This window comes from Phaethon aethereus (genome assembly GCF_964289735.1).
Source record: "Phaethon aethereus genome assembly, chromosome: 20".
Taxonomy (NCBI): Eukaryota; Metazoa; Chordata; class Aves; order Phaethontiformes; family Phaethontidae; genus Phaethon; species Phaethon aethereus.
In genome coordinates, this window is record NC_138596.1 from 2,494,911 (window position 1) to 2,513,301 (window position 18,391).

Consider the following 18,391-nt stretch of genomic DNA (forward strand, 5'->3'; position numbering starts at 1 on the left):
TCTTCGCTGCGCGGAGGCGGCTGGAGTGAGAACTCCCTGCTTGTCTGCGCGGAGGTTTCCCTGCCCACCCTGGCAGTCCCAGCCAGAAGGAGCAATGTCAGGAAGGAGACTGCAAGCCACATGTTGGATGCTGCAGGTGTAGAGCTAAGGGTGGTGAAGTCCCAAAGCGAAAGGGTTTTAATGCACTAAACAGCCTCTACTCTGTTCTCTTTCCCTCCAGGAGGAAAATATTTGTTTGCACTGGGCTGCTTTTTCTGGCTGTGTTGACATAGCGGAGATACTGCTGGCTGCTAAGTGTGATTTACATGCAGTGAATATTCACGGGGACTCGCCCCTGCATATTGCAGCCAGAGAGAACCGCTACGAGTGTGTCGTGTAAGTACGGCTCCAGCCCTGCCGCTTCTCTCCCTTCCCCTGGTCACTCCCTTCTACCTGGGTGCCGGCTGGAAAGCTTGGGAGATCCTTTGAAATGCCTTTGGCATTTAAGCACAAGACAAAATTGGGATGGAGGGCTTGTTTCTCCACTGCCTGGCTCCTAGGGGCGGTAGGTCTGAAATACTAGCTGCTGCCAGAGCTGGTGTAAAAAAGACCAGAAAACATGGAGTGCTCCTGGAGTCTTGGGCAGAGGGCTTGAGGGGCTGTGCTCAGCCTGGGCTTCCCAGCAGAAAGGCATCAGGCATCCTTTATTAAAGGTTGTTTTGTTTTTTTCACAACTAGCGTGGCATAATATGGTAACAGGGCTTTTCCTTTGCTTCATCACTGCTATGAATAAAGTCATCATGTGTACTCACCAAAAGCTGGTGAGTATAAAGAATGGCCAAGTCCAATACCAGTTTCCTGTGGGACTCTTCCATTTCCATCCTACTCTTCCCACTCCATATCTTTCCCTGCCAGAGAGAGTTTCAAGCCTGTCTGAAGTTAGGCTGGTACCAGCAAGGTACCTGTCATGCCTGAAGCAAGGCGAGGTTTGCCCAGAGCTCTCGTGAGTGCCTAGAGCTCCAGTCTGTGGCTTCTGCCAGCGCCTTCACGTAGAAGGATTCACTGAACCATGCTTAATAAAGAAAACTCAGGTGATTATTCACTACTACAGATTCTTCCTTGTCCCTTAAGGGCTGGCTGGAGGATGTGATTCAGCTCATTTTCCCCTTGCGCGGTTTCTTTTGGGGGATGCTTATCCTTTCTTGCTGTTTTGCAGTCTCTTTCTTTCCCGTGGCTCGGATGTCACTTTAAAGAACAAGGAGGGTGAGACTCCACTCCAGTGCTCCAGCCTTAACTCTCAGGTCTGGGTGGCCCTACAGATGAACAAGACCCTCAAAGAATCATCTACTGAGAAGCCTGCCCAGATAGAGAAGGTCGTGAGCAGGTGAGAATACGGCTGGCTTTGCTTGTGGGTCATGAAATAGACGCCTTGCACGGGGGAGGCTGGGGGCCTGGTTTAAGAAAGGACTGTGAGTGCAGGCTTAGCTTTTTAAACTGGTGTGAAGGTCAGTATGAGCTTGGCAAGAACTACGCACATGCTGATTAAGACCGTGGTTTGTAAATTCATCCTCCGAATGGAAATATTCACAAGCACAAAGAACAATCTGTAAGGCGGTGTGGAAAAAAAATGAACTCTGTTGTAGTCTGAATTGCTTTCAGGCTTTGAATGCTTAGTGATCAAAGACAGTAATTCTGCCCCAGGATGGCATTTGAATGGTCCCTTATTCGGGGCAGCTTTTCTTCTGTGACAATTCTTTCCCCCACTGACAGAGACATCGCCCGGGGTTATGAGCGGATCCCGATTCCCTGCGTCAATTCAGTGGACAGCGAGCCTTGTCCTAGCAACTACAAATATGTTTCGCAGAACTGCGTCACCTCCCCGATGGACATTGATAGAAACATCACTCATTTACAGGTGAGGGATCGTGTGTATCCATGTGTGTTTTCCTGTCCTGGTGTGTGCGCTCAGAGATGTTGCAGTGCATTGCCCCTCAGAATGGCTTTTGCATTCAAAATGGGAATGTCTAGTCCCAATATTGCCATCAAATTCCAGCTCAGGATGTAGTTCTCAGCTCCAGCTCTTGCTCTAGGAGATGGGATTCTGCTTTTCTTCGTTTCTAAGACTTAAGCTAACCTCTGTGTTCAGCTGTGTGCTGTAGCATCAGCCATCTGGTGCTGGCTGATGTGGCTCGCATTTATCCTTTTCCGTATCTGTATCTGGAGAGTTAGTGAGTTGTTGGGAGACCTTCCTCATGCTGTCTTCCTACTGACTGCAGCATCCAGGCCAAGGCCTTCATTGTGATACTGGAAGCCCTCGAAAGACTGGGCTGTGAAAGCAGAGGTGGGGAAGCGTAGGGTGAGGGTGACCCCTCTCCGGGCACAGCTCTCAGACGACTGAAGCGAACTTCCCATGCCCAAGCCCTGTTGAGCAGCAGCTGGTGGTGGGACGGTGTTGGCTTGGGGAGGGCTGGGGAAGCAGCCAGCTGGAGCACCCGTGTGGGAAGAGGCAAGCAGCAGGGGAGGACTGAGACATCGTGTTGCATCATCTCCCAGCTCTGGTCCCTCTTTGGAGCTTTCCTTGTCCTCAAGTGTGGAGCACAGCTCATAGGGCATGGAGAAAGGTTAGTAACACAGGGGGACATCCTCTCATGAGAAATGAAGATGGCTGAGTATGAGATCCTTTCCTGCAAGCTGTTCCTGCAAGTCCTTTGTTGTTCATTGCACACAGAAATAAATACTGGAGTAAAACTGCCACTGAACCGATGTGGTTGGTTATCTTTCTGGCTAACAAGCCGCAGCAGGAGAGGGCAAAGACCTGTAGTTTCCTCTCTGGCCCAGTCACAGAAGTTGCTCTTTCAGTTGCATGTGAGTGGCGTGGAGTTAACCCCTTTTCTTCTCTTCCAGTATTGCGTATGTATAGACGACTGCTCCTCCAGTAACTGCATGTGTGGCCAGCTCAGTATGCGCTGCTGGTATGATAAGGTGAGCACACAGACCCTCCTGTTGGCTTAGACCAGCGTTTGCGAGCAGAACCTTGCACAATTTGGGGTTTCTAATAGTACCTTAAAAACAGTTCCTTGCACAACTCCTCTACTTTTTCTTTTAAAATACCTAATGTTGTAGTCTCAGCTTTGAGATGTACGTAATAATAACAAAATGTGTGCTGAGGGAAGTTTTTCTAGTGTTATTTATTTGCGTTACTGTCATGCCAACTGAGCCGTTAATTATACCCATGTGATAGAGTGCATTTAATAATCCATGCGTGAAGTCAGCTTCCATTTCAGAGCAATGTAGAAAATGCTGTAGTATGTAAACAAGGGGAGAGTAGTAGGGAGATTTTTTGCCTGCTTTTATTTATTGTCATTGTTCCGGATGAAGGCAAAGTAAAGATGTTTTAACTGCATCATGGCCAGAAGCCTGGTTTGTTCTGGGTACGTATGCTTCAATCCTCCAGAGAGGTTTTGAGGTTAATATTTGGACAGGTTCTGTTAAGATCAGAAGTTCTGTGAATCTCTGCAAGTTTCTCCCGAGGGGAATACTGGCATCTTTCTTGGCTTTGTAGCCATTTTATTTACACATTAATAGGTGATCACATCATTCAAGCCTTAAAAGCCAGATTTATTAAATGTGATAAACTCTGTCTATTACTTCCTTAATCCTATATGGTTGGTAAATAATTAAATTGTAGCCTTTTTGGTAGTGTTATTCGGGAGGATAATGTGGTTCGCAGAACTTGGATGTATTGGCCTTGTAATCTGGAAGTTTAGGCTTTATTCCAGAGACAGACTAAGTATCCACTTCTCCCCTCCAGCACTGCAGAATGATGATAATGATGATGCACACAGGTTTTTTTTGCACAGCACTGGAGGATTTGGGGTTTTTTGATGGTGCGTAGGGTGATGCCAGGCAGCAAAAATCTAGACAGTCTCTTGCTGTTTGTAAGCTGTCGGCGATAGTGGCGAGTGTGCCGCTCTCGGGGTAGAGGAAAACCATGGCAGAAGTTGGGGACTGATGCTGGTTTTGGGGAGGTCAGGGCATACCTCCACCTTGGCCTTCTCTGGCCTGTTTTTACGCTCGGGGGAATTTCTGCTCTTGGCCTGCCTCTGTTTTGGAGGGGTCACGGGAATAGCAACTAACCCAATCTTGAATGCCTCTCCTCTTCAGGATGGCCGACTCCTGCCTGAATTCAACATGGCTGAGCCGCCGCTGATCTTTGAGTGTAATCACGCGTGCTCGTGCTGGCGAACCTGTAGGAACCGGGTGGTGCAGAATGGGCTCAGGTGAGAAGGAGGATCCAAAGGCAGCTTATCTTGGCAAAGACCAACACCAGACTTGTGGGCTTTCTGTCTCTCTAGTCTCAGCTCACCCATAAAGCCACAAAACCCCAGGATTTCCCGAGATGAGACAGAAGTTGGGGCAGGTGCCACCACACAGTGGTGGGATGCAAGCAGGTTCCTGTGCGCTGCTGGTGGGAATGAAGCGGCAGCGGGTTGATGAGCTCAATTAGTATTTGCATCCTGCGCCTGCCGCCGTCATGTGGGACTTGCGGCGTTCTCTCATCAGCCTGACCATAAAACGTATAAATGCCTTGTGGGTTTGCATGAACAGCCTAGATGTAACTTCTCAGGTGGAGGTCTCTGAGGGTAATAACAGCAACAGAAACTGCAAAGCTTTTCTTTAGAAGATACTGTAAGTTAGCAGCCTATACTAGAAATATAGGCCTGCCTGCCAAGACTTGTCTGCCTAAAATTTCCAGGTTGTTGGCTTGACTCCCCCTGAATTGGATACCTGAATACCTCTTGGCTTTGGTGCTGCGGATTAGGCTGTTATGATTTTGGTGCCTAAAGTGTAAATTTTTTGTTTTGGACCTCTGCTATAGAGTTCACCACTGCACTAAATATACCAGCACAAACTTCAAAGGAATCCCACTGGAAAAAAAGACTTTTGCAAATTTTTTGTACTACTGACAACACTTTTTTTGCAAGCTTTGTAATTTCAATGACATTTTGCAATGTTAAAAATAAGTAAGGAAGAGGCTTAATGCGTTTCCACAGAACTTTACCCCTCTCTGGTTTTCCCTGCCAAGCACCAGAGCTCCAGTGTTTACGTGGGTGTTTATTTAGGAGCTGTACAGCTAGAGCTGTTGCTTTTGCATTTTTGCCTTGCTAAAGTGTTTTTCTGAAAGATGGGAAAGGTTTGGAAAACACAACTGTGAGTCTGGGAGAGCAGCTCTGTCGGGAAGCTGGCAGTAAAGTCAGGTGCTTGGCAGAGCTGTGCTTGAGGTCCCTGGGGAAGCAGCGGAGGAAACCTCCAAGCGTGACACATGGGTGCTCCTGCTCCATTTTCGGTGTTCCCTTCATCAGATTTGCTGCAAATTAACTCCACTCGCCAGTGCACACGTTTCCATCTGGCAGACTGACCCAGCTCAGCCGGGAAGCTGAGATCGGAGCCGTGATCCAGCTGCTGCTAGTATCAGCCCCGACAGCAGAGCCCGAACCTGAGCTCGGCTCTCTGCTCCGCTGTGATGGATGAGGCAAAACATGGGGCAGCTTCCTCAAGCCTGAAACACGGTGCTATAACCAGGTTCTCTGAGAGCGATCACTGTCAAAAAGTCATGTTTTGCCTTGGTAAAGGCTCCAGGAGCTGTGAGCAAACACGAGAAAACGCATGGCCCCTGGTTTGAGCTGACCGTGCAAGGAGGGAGTGGGTGGGGGGAAGAGGAGAGAAGTGCTGAAAAAAGCAACAGGGTGAAGTTAAGGTGAGCATCGAATTTCTCTTTATTCCGATAACAGCATTGCTGAGAGCGGGTTTTGGTTCCCTCAGGGACAGAGCGAGCCTTCCCTAGCCCTAGAGACCATTCATCCTGCACTTAACTCAAGTTCTGGCTGAGCAGGAGGCAGAATGACTTACAGGATTGTTTCTCTGCCTATAAACTCCATCAGTAAAATTCCACAGAGCAGCTATTACACCAAGAAGTTTCAAGTTGCAGCGTTTCTTCCTTGTCTTTCAGCCAGGGAGCTGGATATGATGGAGTTGCTAAATGCACCGGCCTCAGCAGAGGGCAAAGGGATCAGAGCACTTAGCTCAAGGTGTTCTTAATTCACCGTAAGCTCCCTGCCTTCCCCCTGCAGCATCCCTCCCTGCAGAGCTACGCTGCCTTAAGTCCCCTTCCACCTTCCCTGCCTTCCCCTGAGTGCCGGGTGTGTGCATGGAAGGGAAAAGAAATGCTGGTGGTGGGATTCTGGTATCCTACATGTAAATCATCAACGGAGTAACCACACAGAGCATCCAGTCCCGTACCCTCTTCCCCAGTCCTTAACGTGTCCAGCCCCTGGTGTGCGCCTCACCAGGTGCTGCTGGGCAGGGAGAGGGGCTTCATGGGCACTCGTCGCTTGTCCCCAGGCTGTTCCCATCTGAGCACCTGCCTGCAGGCGTAGAGCAGCAGCGGGGGTGGAGCGTGCCCCCAGAGGTGCCAGCGTGAGAACTGGGGTGTTGAAATTGAAATCATCTCTGAGTTTGTGGTGATGGAAGGTTGCTGGTGGTTTTGTTCATCTCTGTATGAAAACTCATCGTCTTTCTGCGGAGTGCTGCCATTAACATGGCTTCGTTTCTTCTTTTCCAGGACTCGATTGCAGCTTTATCGGACACAAAAGATGGGCTGGGGTGTGCGAACAATGCAAGACATTCCACTGGGAACCTTCGTGTGCGAGTAAGTTACTCAGCTTCCGTTAGCTCACGCAAACGCATCACTTCCTGAGGGCCAGGATGGTTTGCTCCTCTTTCAGAAGAGGTTTTCACGCAAATCGAATTGGCATCAAGCTGAGCTGCTTGTCCTCAGTCAGAGGTTTCCTGACTCCGTTTCCTGCTCTCTTTGTCCCTTTCCTCATAGCGTGGAGCTTTCTCCACCCCTGTCCATCTTGCTGGGATCTGTGCTCAGCTCTCTTACCTCTCTGAAGCACAAGCAATGGGGGAAAATACATTTGGGTTGTGATGCAAATGTGCTCAACCCACGTGTTTACCGTGGATATGGGACGCTTAAGGCCAAGGCAATTTGGAACAATTTTTTTCTATCAGCTCTTTCTCTGTTTCAATACTGACCTCTCAAGAGGTTTTCCATTGTCACAGCTCTGGCTTTAGCCTGATTCAGCAAAACAGTAAAGCACTTGGCGTTAAGCACATGTTTCGGCCCTGATTCAATAAAGTACTTAAGAGCAAAACTGTTCAGATTTATGTCAAGTGAAAAAAATGCAGTCAAACACCACAATTTTTAGGCTTTAAAGTGGTATATGTACTTTACTAAATATTTTGGAAAGTGTTTTCCTCGTTGCAATACTATAGTGAGTTAAGACCTTCTAAATAAGGCTGGACTCGTGCCCTTCATGGAAATAGGTGTTAGGTTTTTTTAGAACTAGTTATTGATGTTTTATAGAATTGGGGTGGGGGATTGGGGAAGGTTATTACAGAATTAAAAAAAAAAAAATGAAGAAATATCTGCAGTGAGCCAGCCAAGTCTTTCTTCCATGTTAGGAGCTGCCAGACGATTAAATGTTTTTTCAGAGGTGAAGCTTAAAACTCTGCTGTTTGTGGAGAGTGTATTAAGTCTGTCTTCAGGTGGGGCTTTCTGTTAAGTACCAAAGGTCCCTGTGTCCTGGTTCAGCGCCCAGAGATGAGCCAGAGCCTGCCTGTAAACTGCTCCCAGAGAAAAAAGGCGCTGACCTTCCCAAATCCTATTGGAACGCTAACACGCAAGAGGAATAAGCAGTGGTGAACAGGCAACCCAAGGAAACCGGGCAGCCCTGTGCGACGGTGTAATTAACAGAGACGGGCGCGTTGTAGAGCGTGTCGGTGCTGCCGGGGTGCAGATACCACAACCGTGCTTAACCCTTCCCTCCATCCTTGCCAGGAGCTGCTGACGCTGTTTCAGTGGTAGGCGCTATCTTCTTCATTATCTAAATGAGCTGCATACTGAAAAACTGAGCTAATTTATGTCTTGCCCGTGCACATTCCTCCTTGTCTCCACTACTTGCGTGCGCGCACGCGTGCTATATACTCAACTGACCAGCTCCAGTCCTTCTCCTCAAGCCAGCTGCACTGATGTCCTTCCTGTGGTTCTTTATGGGCAACCTGAAGATTCGATTTCTTCTTTTCCTCATCTCTGGCAAAGAAGCCCCGTTGCCAGCGGTGCTCGGGGGCTGCTTGCACACAGCAGCTGCCGGGATCGGCTCTTGTGGTAGAGTGTTTTGCATTAAACATCTGGATTAGAGCCCCGAGCGGGTAGTCGCTTTGTACGGAGATGATCACTCTGCTTTGGAACGATGATAATTATTGGTGTGAGGGTGACTGTTACTCTATAATTTTTGACATATGCCCTCGTGAGCGGCAAATCTGGAATACTTTTCACAATGCTTTTATTTTGCAAAACTCTGCTGGTCCTGGCTGTTTCTGCATGTAATCGCCTTTCCTACACACGTACTGCTTTTCAGCCTGCACCATACTTCAGGTACCTTTCAGCTTTTCTCTGTAATCACTCCAAAAATGGTTTCCCTTTCCGTTCCTGCTTGCAGCCTGTCCCTCTGGCAGCCAGCAGCAGCTTCTGCAGGGAGCATTTAGCAGCACTCAAAGCGGTTTGGCAGTTGGGAGTGAGCACAGTAGCCAGCCAGCCCTCTTGCCATCATCTCCACGGCTCCCCAGACCCTTTAGGGTCCCCAGACCCTCCTGCTAAAGGCTTCTGGTACCTTCAGCGTGGTCCTGGAAGCAGCATCGTAGCAAGGGGAGATGCAGCAGTGTCATCCTCCCTGCCCCGCTGCACTCCCATGGAGTTTTTAGGCTTTTCCAGTCACAGATGCTCAGGAGTGTGCTTGATGCAGGTCTTTCCCTGGCTTCCGAAAGCTAATAGGTATTAGGAAAAACGTCTTCACCCAGAGAGTGGTCAAGCATTGGAACAGGCTGCCCAGGGAGGTGGTGGAGTCACCATCTCTGGAAGTGTTCAAAAAACGTGTGGACGTGGCACTTCAGGACATGGTTTAGGGGACATGGTGGTGTTGGGTTAACGGTTGGACTTGATGATCTTGAAGGTCCTTTCCAACCTTCTGTGATTCTGAATTTGTCACTGCTCAGAAGTCACTGCTGCTGACCCTGTGCTGACATTGCTGTGGGTCGTTTTGAATCTGCTCTGTTCGTGCTTGGTCGGTAGACGGTGTAACTGCTCGCTCTGGAACTGGCACAGCTGGTTAAGGGCTTTCAAAGGAGAGGCTGTGAATTAGTGGGATGCAGGAACCAGACGTTTGTGAGGATCTGATCTGTTCCTTTTGGTGTACATCCATTACGTCGTTTTCAAATACTTCATTTCTGTGCAAAACCATGATGCTCTAATAAGATACCATCTGCATCAAGCCAGGCATTTTAGCCGCACCTTCAGCCAGAGAAGCCCCGTTTCCACGCCCTGTGGAAAACGCTGGAGCCTGTGCTAGGGACTTCTTGTTGCTCTTGATTTTTGCGTGGAGTGCGCTCTGATCTCGTGGTGACGAGTGGCAGTGTAAAGCTCTGAGATGTAGTTATTTGCCATCAGCGTGCTGAACGCCTTGCTGAGGAGAAAGACACTGGCTTGACTTTGGGAGTCCTTAAATGAAGGGGCTGATGCTCCTGCTCTTTTTTGGGTAGCAACACGTACCTCTTGCACGTCCTTTTGTAACTTTGGACCTGGGAAGTTAGAGAACCGTTTGTATCTGTAAGCAGTCCTGGGAAAGGAATGAGTTACAGGAATAGCCTTTAAAGGAATATCAAACCAACAATTTTTAATTAGATTGTGTTTTTTTGTTTCACTGAGTTGTAAACCTGAAGTGGGTGTCCCTGAGCAGAGTGCCTCTCGGTGCAGCATTATTCAGCTGTTTTTCGGCTGCTGCTGGCTACTGTGCCATGCTACAGCAATTTCTCTCCCTCTCTGGCCATCATCTTCCTGTTGCTTTAGGTCACCAACGAGCATGTGATTTCCAGTAATGCCGCAGCCTTGCAGGAGCACTTTAATAAATAACAAGACGCAGTGGGGACAAGCAGGAGGTTCACATGCGGCGGCAGCCTCCTGCTCTGGCGAAGCAATCTGGCCAGATCGCGTGGATTTGGGAACTGCAGCCAAATGATCCCTTGTCACGGAGTGCGTGGGTTCTCTCCAGGTTAACGTTTCGTGGCTCTCCTCTTCCCCAGCCCTGGAGTTAAATGCTGCCTTGAGCCACGGCGGGGAAATGGATACGGTTGGTTAACACTGAAAATGCCTTGAGAGCTGCAGAGGAATGCTGTGATAATGGCTGCTGATCATGGAAGTCTCCATGCTGCAAAGAATATTTAATTCATATTGTGAATCCTTTGCTTATAATTAATTAGCGTTGCATTGCAGGCCGGGAAGACTTACATACCAGCATCTACTGTGCTGCTGCTTCTTTCTTGTATCCTCCCTCTGGCTCAGTACCTCTCTTCCTTGTGCCTCTTACTTTGATTGCAAGCAGGTCAGGGCCGGAAATGTTGGACCTTGACAGTCCAAAACTGTTTAAGATGGAAACGGGGAGACAAATGTGGGAACACCAGTGCAGCAGGGACTCCCGCAACAAGGGGGTTCGCATCGAAACCAGCATCTGTCTGGGGTGTGTTCAGTCCTTCTCAGCAAGCCAGGCCAAGCAGCACACGCTTTGTGGTGCTCGGAGGACCTGGTTGTAATCTGCCTTGCACCTGATTTTACAAGAAGTTGGTTGTTACTGGCATCACAGCTCGGATTTATTCTGGTTCAAGAGGGATTGAGAAAGAAGCCTCGACCCTTCCAGGGATCCTGCCAGGTTAGGTTAGACCTAGGAGTTTTAAAACAAAACTTTTTAAGGTACGTAGCCCATGTAATCAGTCAAAATACCCTGGAAAATACAGGAAGGAGAGACACAAACATTTTGCCCTGGGATGTAAACAGCGCAAGCACTGCAGTGGTGTAGAGGAGAACCAGGGCGTGAGTCTGACCGTGAATGTACGGAGAATTAGATTAATGTGTTGATCTTGGCCAACGAAGAGATTTGCAAAGGGAAACAATCCTCGGGAAAAAGCAAATTTTGTTGGAAGTAAGAATCCATTTTTAATATTAAAATTGTTGCCCTGAAAAGATGGAGTTTGGAGCCAGATTTTAGCTGCTGTAAGTTGGCAGAGCTCCGTTTGTCCGGGTGGCTCTGAGGTGACCTGCGCTGCTAAGGCTGTGGGTTGCCATCTGTGGCTGGGCCATATCCCTTTCTTTCCCTCTTCCCAAGGGAAGGTGTTTAAACCCAAGCTTGTGATTGGAGGAGCATCTTATTTCCTCCTTTCCTGTTTGTCCGCAGGTATGTTGGTGAGCTGATATCTGATTCCGAGGCAGACGTCCGTGAAGAGGACTCCTACCTCTTCGACCTTGACAACAAGGTACTGTATCTGAAGGTGTCTAACAAGACAAACCCAAGGTTTTGCCTCTCCAAAAGAGCAAAGAGAATATTTGTCCCCATCTTGATGTACAGCACAATCTGAAAGCCTGCAAAGAGGAGGACTGCATCCTCGCTGCGTTTTAGTCAAAATACAGGGTGGTTGTGCTAAGGCTTAGAGATTGCTAAAATGGTAAACAGAGCCCAGCAGTGCCGGGCTACCATGGTACATGCTGCCCACACCAGTTTTGATGCAAGATGCCCTTCTGCCGAAACTGTTTGGACATCCTGGGTTCGGTTGTTCGGGTTTTGATGCTCAGGTGTGTATATGCGGGTTTGCGGCTATGTTGATTGGCAGCTCTGCAAGTTCTTCATAAAAAGGTGAGCTGGAAGACTGAAAAAAAAAAAAAAACCCATTCTCTTATAAAGGGATCCATCAGATACCCTGGCAGGGACTTGAGGCTCATTCTGCTCATCCATTCTGCAGTTGTCCCGCTCTGCTCTGTGGAGGGCTATCTCAGAGCAGAAATCTTGCTTTGAAAAGAGTAATCTAAAGCTTTTAAGCAAGGCCATCACTTCAGACTTTCCTTGGGAAAGGAGGAGAGAGGTGAGCTGGGGACTCAGAGGAGTGGGGTGGCTTCCAAGGAAAGCTGTAAAACAGTCTCTGTCTTGTTTCTGTCATCAGCTAGTGACAAAGCAGCTTTGCTTTGTTTGTTTGTTTTAAAGCAGCACACATTCAACAACTGAGAAGAGGCAAGTAAGGAGTCTTGTAGTCAGTCTGAAAACAGAGGGGTCAAACTGTAATTAAGAAGTTGAAAAGCAGCGGGGGCTGCAGCCTGGTTTGTACATTTAAGAGCAAGAGCCCACCTGGGCCTTGCCTTGCCTTTGGGCTAGTCCCTGGCTGGCTGCCTTGAGGGAGAACCTCTGCGTTTGCTCTTACGAAGCCTTTAGTGAAGCAAGGAGGGACACCTAAGTACAAGTGCAAGCACCTCGGTTTTTTGAAGAAACCCCGAAAAGTGGAGCATCCGTAGAAAAGCAGGCACCAGGTCCTTGAGTGGTGGTTAAAACAAGCCCATCAGGATAGGTGGAGGAGGGCAGGGCAGAGCCAGCCGGGCCCTGTGGGCTCCTGAGGGATGGGAGATGACGAAGGGTGTGAACCCCAACCCTGGCAGGGACAGCCTGGTGTGTCCCGAAGGAGTGGTCTGGATGGGCTTGTGCTGTAGCGAAAGACAACGGTGGGAATGTCATTTCTGATGTCCCTGTACCTTGGGTTGACACTGATGTTGATCATGTCATCATGCACAGTTGTCACATGTGCACGGTGAATTATTCAGCGTGCCAGGTCCTGCAGTCACATCCCGTCCCGTGCCTGAAAGGGAGCGAACAGCAAAAACTTTCTGTCATTGCTGGGTTGCCAGGAGGAAGACGTAGCACAGCAGATGCTCTCTGGGCTTCCTCTGGTTAAAGGGATAGTTGTCTTGTCTCCATACCGGAGAGCTGGAGAAACCACACTATTTCTGGGAAAGACGAGGTTGAGTTTTAGCTGCTGTGGCTGCTTTCTGCTTGTGTGAAGCCACCCCTTTCCCACACACAGGCCCATCCTCTGCAGTCCTTGCACACGCACTTGGCCCCGCTGTGCGCCATCGAGGAGCGGCGGCAGTCGGGGCTGCACGCTGCTGCATCTGTGTGACCCCTGCCTGCCTGCAGGCAAGAAGGGCTTTCTCCAGGCTTCCTCCCTTCTAAGAAACCCCGGTGCCTTCCCACTCTTGAGAAGGAGACTCATCTCAGCCCAGAGCAGTTTCCTGGTTTCTCTTCTTCCTCTCTACTTGCCACCATGTGACTCTTGTGTTCCCAATACCCTTGTAGCAAGGTGGGAAGCAGTTTGCTTTGGGACTCGTCCTCCTCAGCAGCTTCACAGCGAGGACACTGCTTGTGTTGGCCAAGGCAGCGGGCTCCTTTCTCGAGAAACACATCTTGACTTGCATGCTGGAGAGCTCAGATCTTCCCAGATGGTCACTAGATGCGGTAGTGGGTGATGTTGTCCTCACCAACCATGGCATTTCCATGGATGCAAGTCAGGGTGTGATGGGAATTACTTATAATTGAAATTAGAGCTGGTAACACAGTGTGTGATATGGGACCATGTGGGGTGACACCTCCCCCGGTGGTTGGGACATCTTCCCTGGGCTCCTGTACCAGCTAGGTGGTGTGATCTGGCACAGCTCATCCATTAACGATGGCAAGGTGCTTGCCCGAAAGGGAGTTTGAGCACTGCTAATGGATCCTTTTGCTTTTGGCCTCTTTGCAACTGAAATTAGCTTCTGTAATTAAAGTCTCTGCTTTGCACAGTCATTCTCTGCTGGAATAAAAAAGCCCTGAGGGGCGTTCTTTTATTTTCAAGGAAAACAAAATATTACTGCTCTCTGGGCTTTCTGGAAGGGGAATTTCTGTGTTCTCACTTTCACTTTTATCTGCAGAAACCTGTGCTTTCTCGAGGCTCTGGCTTTGTGTTTCTTAGCTGTCGTGTTCCATTAGAGGACAGAACAGATGCCTGTTCCTCTATCCAGTGGCTTTTACCCGTAAGGTGTTTGTCTGCACCAAACATCGATCCCACTGTGCCGAACTGGTGCTCTAGCAGAAGAGGGCTGGGGAGAACTGATGTGCCAGCTGGTGTCGGGGGCATTTTAAAAGGTCTTTGGGCTTGTGGGGGCAGAGGGCGTTGCAGAAAACTGTATTTTCAGAGTACTGTTGAATATAAAATTGTGTGTCTTTAGTCCTTTTAAACCCACAGTGGGTGTTCTGCCTTGTGGTGGTTCTTCGTGAAGCTCTCCAGAGTTTTAGTGAGATGACCGATAGTTCGGTCGTTTGGGATTTTTTAAACAAGTAGAAGTAATAATACTAAACCCAACCTCATCTAATGAGGGACGCAACATTTCTCCTCTAGGATGGCGAGGTGTACTGCATAGATGCTCGTTTCTATGGCAACATCAGCCGCTTCATAAACCACCTCTGCGAGCCAAACCTCATCCCAGTGCGAGTCTTCATGTCGCATCAGGACCTCCGCTTTCCCAGGATCGCCTTCTTCAGCACGAGGCATATAGAAGCTGGAGAAGAGATCGGGTAGGTGCTGTCCCCAGGGCTGCCACCGCCTCGCTCGGGGAAGGATGGAGTGCAGAGGGACAAGAGCTCCGCTGCTCCCGGGCTGCTTCACTCCATCCCTTTGGTTCTCCGGCCGTGTCCACAGAGTCTTCTGGGGATCCCACAAGCGCACTCCATCCCCTGGAGCTTTGCACAAACCCAAATTGTGGCAGCACCCGGGATTGCTGACCCCGGTGTCCTGCGCTGCTGCGCGGTCCCTCTTGCTCCTGCAGGCTTCTGCTTTGCAGTGACCCTGTCTCTCTCTCTCTCTCGCAGCTTTGACTACGGAGACAGGTTCTGGGACATCAAAGGCAAATACTTCAGCTGTCAGTGCGGTTCACCCAAGTGCAAACACTCGAGCTCAGCGCTGGCCCAGCGGCAGGCGAGCACCTTGTCCCAGGACACGCAGGAAAATGGGCTCCCAGACACCAGCTCTGCCACGGCAGCCGGCCCCTTTTGAGGCTCCGCTCCCCAGAGACTGACTTGTTTTAACCCTATAGATTCACATACTGTCTGAATTTCCATTTAAAGAGGGATTAAAAAAAAAAGCAAACGAAAAAAATCCACAAAACCCCCCCCGCTCAAGGAAAGCCAAGGGTTTGTGACATTAGGGCTGTGCCACCGACTGTTACTTGAGGAATAACTAAAAACAAATCCCGCCTCCGTGATGTTGTTCTCCCCTCCCTGGTCCTGGAAAGCTGCTGGTTTTCACAGTTGCGTGTGGAGGGGTGGCTGTTGTGTTTTTTTTCCATGCAAGCTGTCCTGGCCTCTGTCTCTTAATGTGCTAAGTGTTGTCAGAGCCGAGGGAGAGCCGCCCGTCCTCCGCCTGTTGTTAATTGAATGGATCGCTCATGCCAAGTCATCTCCAGTTCACTTGTAATAAACTTTGAATACTTGATGGGACTTTCTTTCTAAAAACCAGGGGGGAGGGAGAGGGAGGTGCTGGCGTTTGGGTTTGCCTGGCACAGCCCCGGGGCAGGTTCTGCTGGTTGGTTTTTGTTGGTTTGTTTGGTTTTTTGGTTGTTTTTTTAGTTGTTTGTTTTTTTTTTTTAATCATGAATTTCTCCCACATCTCGCAGGGCGTTGCAGCGGGGCCTTTCCCTAGAAGCTAGAGGGCATTTCTAACAAATACCCTCCTTGTTACCAAATCCACCGGCTTTTTTCTCTTCCAAGGAGAAGAAATCCACAGTCCTCACAACCCCTTTGGTCCCTGGCTCTCTCCCGAGCCAGCCAGAGACGCTTCCCCTAAGACCCTGCTCCCTCCCGGGCTTTCACCGTTCCAAACCAGCTCTCGTCGGCGCCGCTTGGCCGTGTTACTGTCTCAGTGTTCGGTTCATCCGTGGAAGGATTCCCCTCTCCCGTCGCATTAGTGGTTTTAGAGAGGGACAGTTGAAGGGGATCGTACAAGACACTAACTTCTTACGAAAATCAGTTTTTCTTTTTTTAAAAATAAAGCGAATGATATATATATTATAGAGAACCTCGACGCGCGCCTGCCGGCTGGGGCGAACAGCGGACAGGACATGTCACGGCGAGAAGAACCCAGATGCCACCAGCTTGTCTGTTCCCATCACTTTCCTCAACGCTGGGCACCTTCGATTAATTTTTAAGCCACACGCTATGAGGTTTCAATAAACTGATTTATTTTTTACCATTACAGAAACATTGGGGACTAGCATTAAAAAGAAAAAAAGAAAACCACAAAAAAATAATTAAAAAAAAAAACCAACAACAAAAAGAAACCACAAAACAAAACGGTGCTGATTCTGGTGTGATTTTTGCTCACCACGTGAATATAAACTATCAATTGTATAAAAAGAACAAAGTGATTTTAGTATAAAAACGCAGGAAAAAAACACAAAACTTTTTTTAAATTGTTAGTATTGTAGTGTGAATAAATTTGCCATCACCTTTTGTGTGGTGGCTGGGCAGGTCATTATCTTAATTTTTTTTTTTTTTTGCATATATCTTTAAATACTGTAATTAGTGCAGTAACAGGTTTTTTTGTTCATCTCTTCTAGAACATTCATAATGCCGTCATGTTTATTATTATTATTATTTTTTTTCTGTTAATGTTTTTGACAGTTTTAAAGGAGCAGTCTTTTGGCTCTGATCATTTTCTTGTTCTGTTTTCAATGAAATCAATAAAAAAAGAAAAAAAAAAAGTGCTTTAAAAGGAGTTTGGCCTTTTTGTCTGCCAGCGGCGATGCCAGGGGGCTGGGGGGACGGTGCCGTGTGGGGCTGGGGCACCTCCGGCCGGGATGAGCTGCTCGTGCTTGGGCTTGGAAGGAAAATGAAGAAAGCAAAGAAAAACCCCCAAGCCCTGCACACTGTCGAGCAAGGAAGAAGCAGCCTAAGTGTCTGTTTGGTTTTTGTTCGGGGGGAGGGGGGTGTTTTTTAAATTCTGTGTAATTCTTCAGTCTTCAAGTCGTCCCATTGGGGAGCCCGGGCTGGTGCTGCGGCGTTGGCAGCGCCGGTGCCCCGCTCCGTGCAGGGCTCTGGGGGACCCCGTCCCTGCACGGAGGCAAGTAAATAAAATTAAATTTAAAAGGCTGAGGAAAGGGGTGAGGGGGAGAACCTGCTCCTGAGCAAAGCGCGGGGACGTCGCCTGTCGCGGGAGGAGGCGGCGGGGCGGAACCGCGGGGCCGGGCGGGTGTTCGGCTGGGCCAGCAGCACGGAGCGGCGCAGGGGCTGGGTTCGGGGGCTGCCGTGGGGCGCGTGTCCGCGGGTCCCCCTGAGCCCCGTGGTGCCGGCTGGGGGCTGCCGAGGCTGCGTGACTAAGCAGGGCCCGCGCGCGCCCTCGCCCCAACCCGCCGCGTCGGGAGAGCGACCGTCTGCGCGTCGCCGCCAGCCGATAAAAAAACAGTCGTAATCGGCAGGAGAAGCCCGGCCCGATGCCGGCGGGGACGGGGGCAGCGGGGAGGGCTGCGCCCGCCGCCTCGCACGCTCACCCACCGCTCGCCCGCCCGGCCGGAGCCTTCGCCTCACGCGGAGCCCCAGGGGTGCCCTCGTCATCCTCACTCACCGGTCGGGCGGCTTGAGGGCAGCCGGTCGATAAAAAGCGGCGTCTTTAGGTTGGGTTTGTTTGAGGAGGAATCGTGCGTTTTGCCGCTGGAATTGCAACGGGTGCCGCTGGGAACAGCGGGGAAAGCGAGCAGGACCCCTGGATGTACCCACGTGCTCTCGCATGTCAAGAGCGTTTAACTATGGGCTAACGCTAATTATGATAATACATTCCAATATTGTATAATTAAACATTATAATGAAAATAATATGCTTTAATTGAAGGTGATAAGCGGAAAACCCCCAGAGAGGTCTAATCTCTGAATGTAACTTTCCCGAAGTCAGTTATTTTCCTGGGGTTGAGGGTGGCAAACGTCCACGACGCTTGTCCTGGGTGCAGCGGGGATTTGCACCGGGCGGGGGCTGAGCACAGGTGACCCCCAGGCAAGGCCACAGGTGACCCCCAGCGCCGCTGGGCGATGCCTTTGCTTCTCTGCGCAAACAACCGCAAATTAAGTCTGCGCAGGTAACGCCCCACCACGTTTCCGCAGGCGAGGGCGGGCCGCGGAAGGGCTGCCCGTTTTAACGGGAATTCCCGCAAGGCCAGCAGGCCCCGGCTCGGCGGCTGCTCCAGGGACAGCGCAGGCAAAGGGGCCGTCGCTGCCCCACGCCCTCCCGAAACCGCCGGCGTGGAGCTGGGGGCTCTGGGCCCGGGGAAGGCGCGTGAAGCCTCCTCGGCCGCTCTGCCGACTCCGCTCGGCCGAGGGCAGCGGCTTGTTGAGACGCTTCGTTTCAAAGGGTGCAACATTTTTAACACGAATATTTTGCCCTGAAGCCAAGCTCCTCTGTCA

At 49.9% G+C, this 18,391-nt stretch overlaps 1 protein-coding gene across 1 annotated transcript in view; it reads left to right on the forward strand.

The window, feature by feature from the left end:
• Nucleotides 1–17,683, forward strand: part of EHMT1 (euchromatic histone lysine methyltransferase 1) — a 53,237-nt gene extending 35,554 nt beyond the window's left edge. Inside the window, exons 17-25 of the mRNA XM_082009095.1 lie at nucleotides 221–375; nucleotides 1,196–1,363; nucleotides 1,750–1,894; nucleotides 2,884–2,961; nucleotides 4,144–4,259; nucleotides 6,602–6,688; nucleotides 11,325–11,403; nucleotides 14,344–14,519; nucleotides 14,814–17,683. Coding sequence (XP_081865221.1) covers nucleotides 221–375; nucleotides 1,196–1,363; nucleotides 1,750–1,894; nucleotides 2,884–2,961; nucleotides 4,144–4,259; nucleotides 6,602–6,688; nucleotides 11,325–11,403; nucleotides 14,344–14,519; nucleotides 14,814–14,997 — 1,188 coding nt within the window. The 3' untranslated portion in view covers nucleotides 14,998–17,683. The remainder of the gene's footprint in view (nucleotides 1–220; nucleotides 376–1,195; nucleotides 1,364–1,749; nucleotides 1,895–2,883; nucleotides 2,962–4,143; nucleotides 4,260–6,601; nucleotides 6,689–11,324; nucleotides 11,404–14,343; nucleotides 14,520–14,813) is intronic.
• The last annotated feature ends 708 nt before the right edge of the window (nucleotides 17,684–18,391 follow it).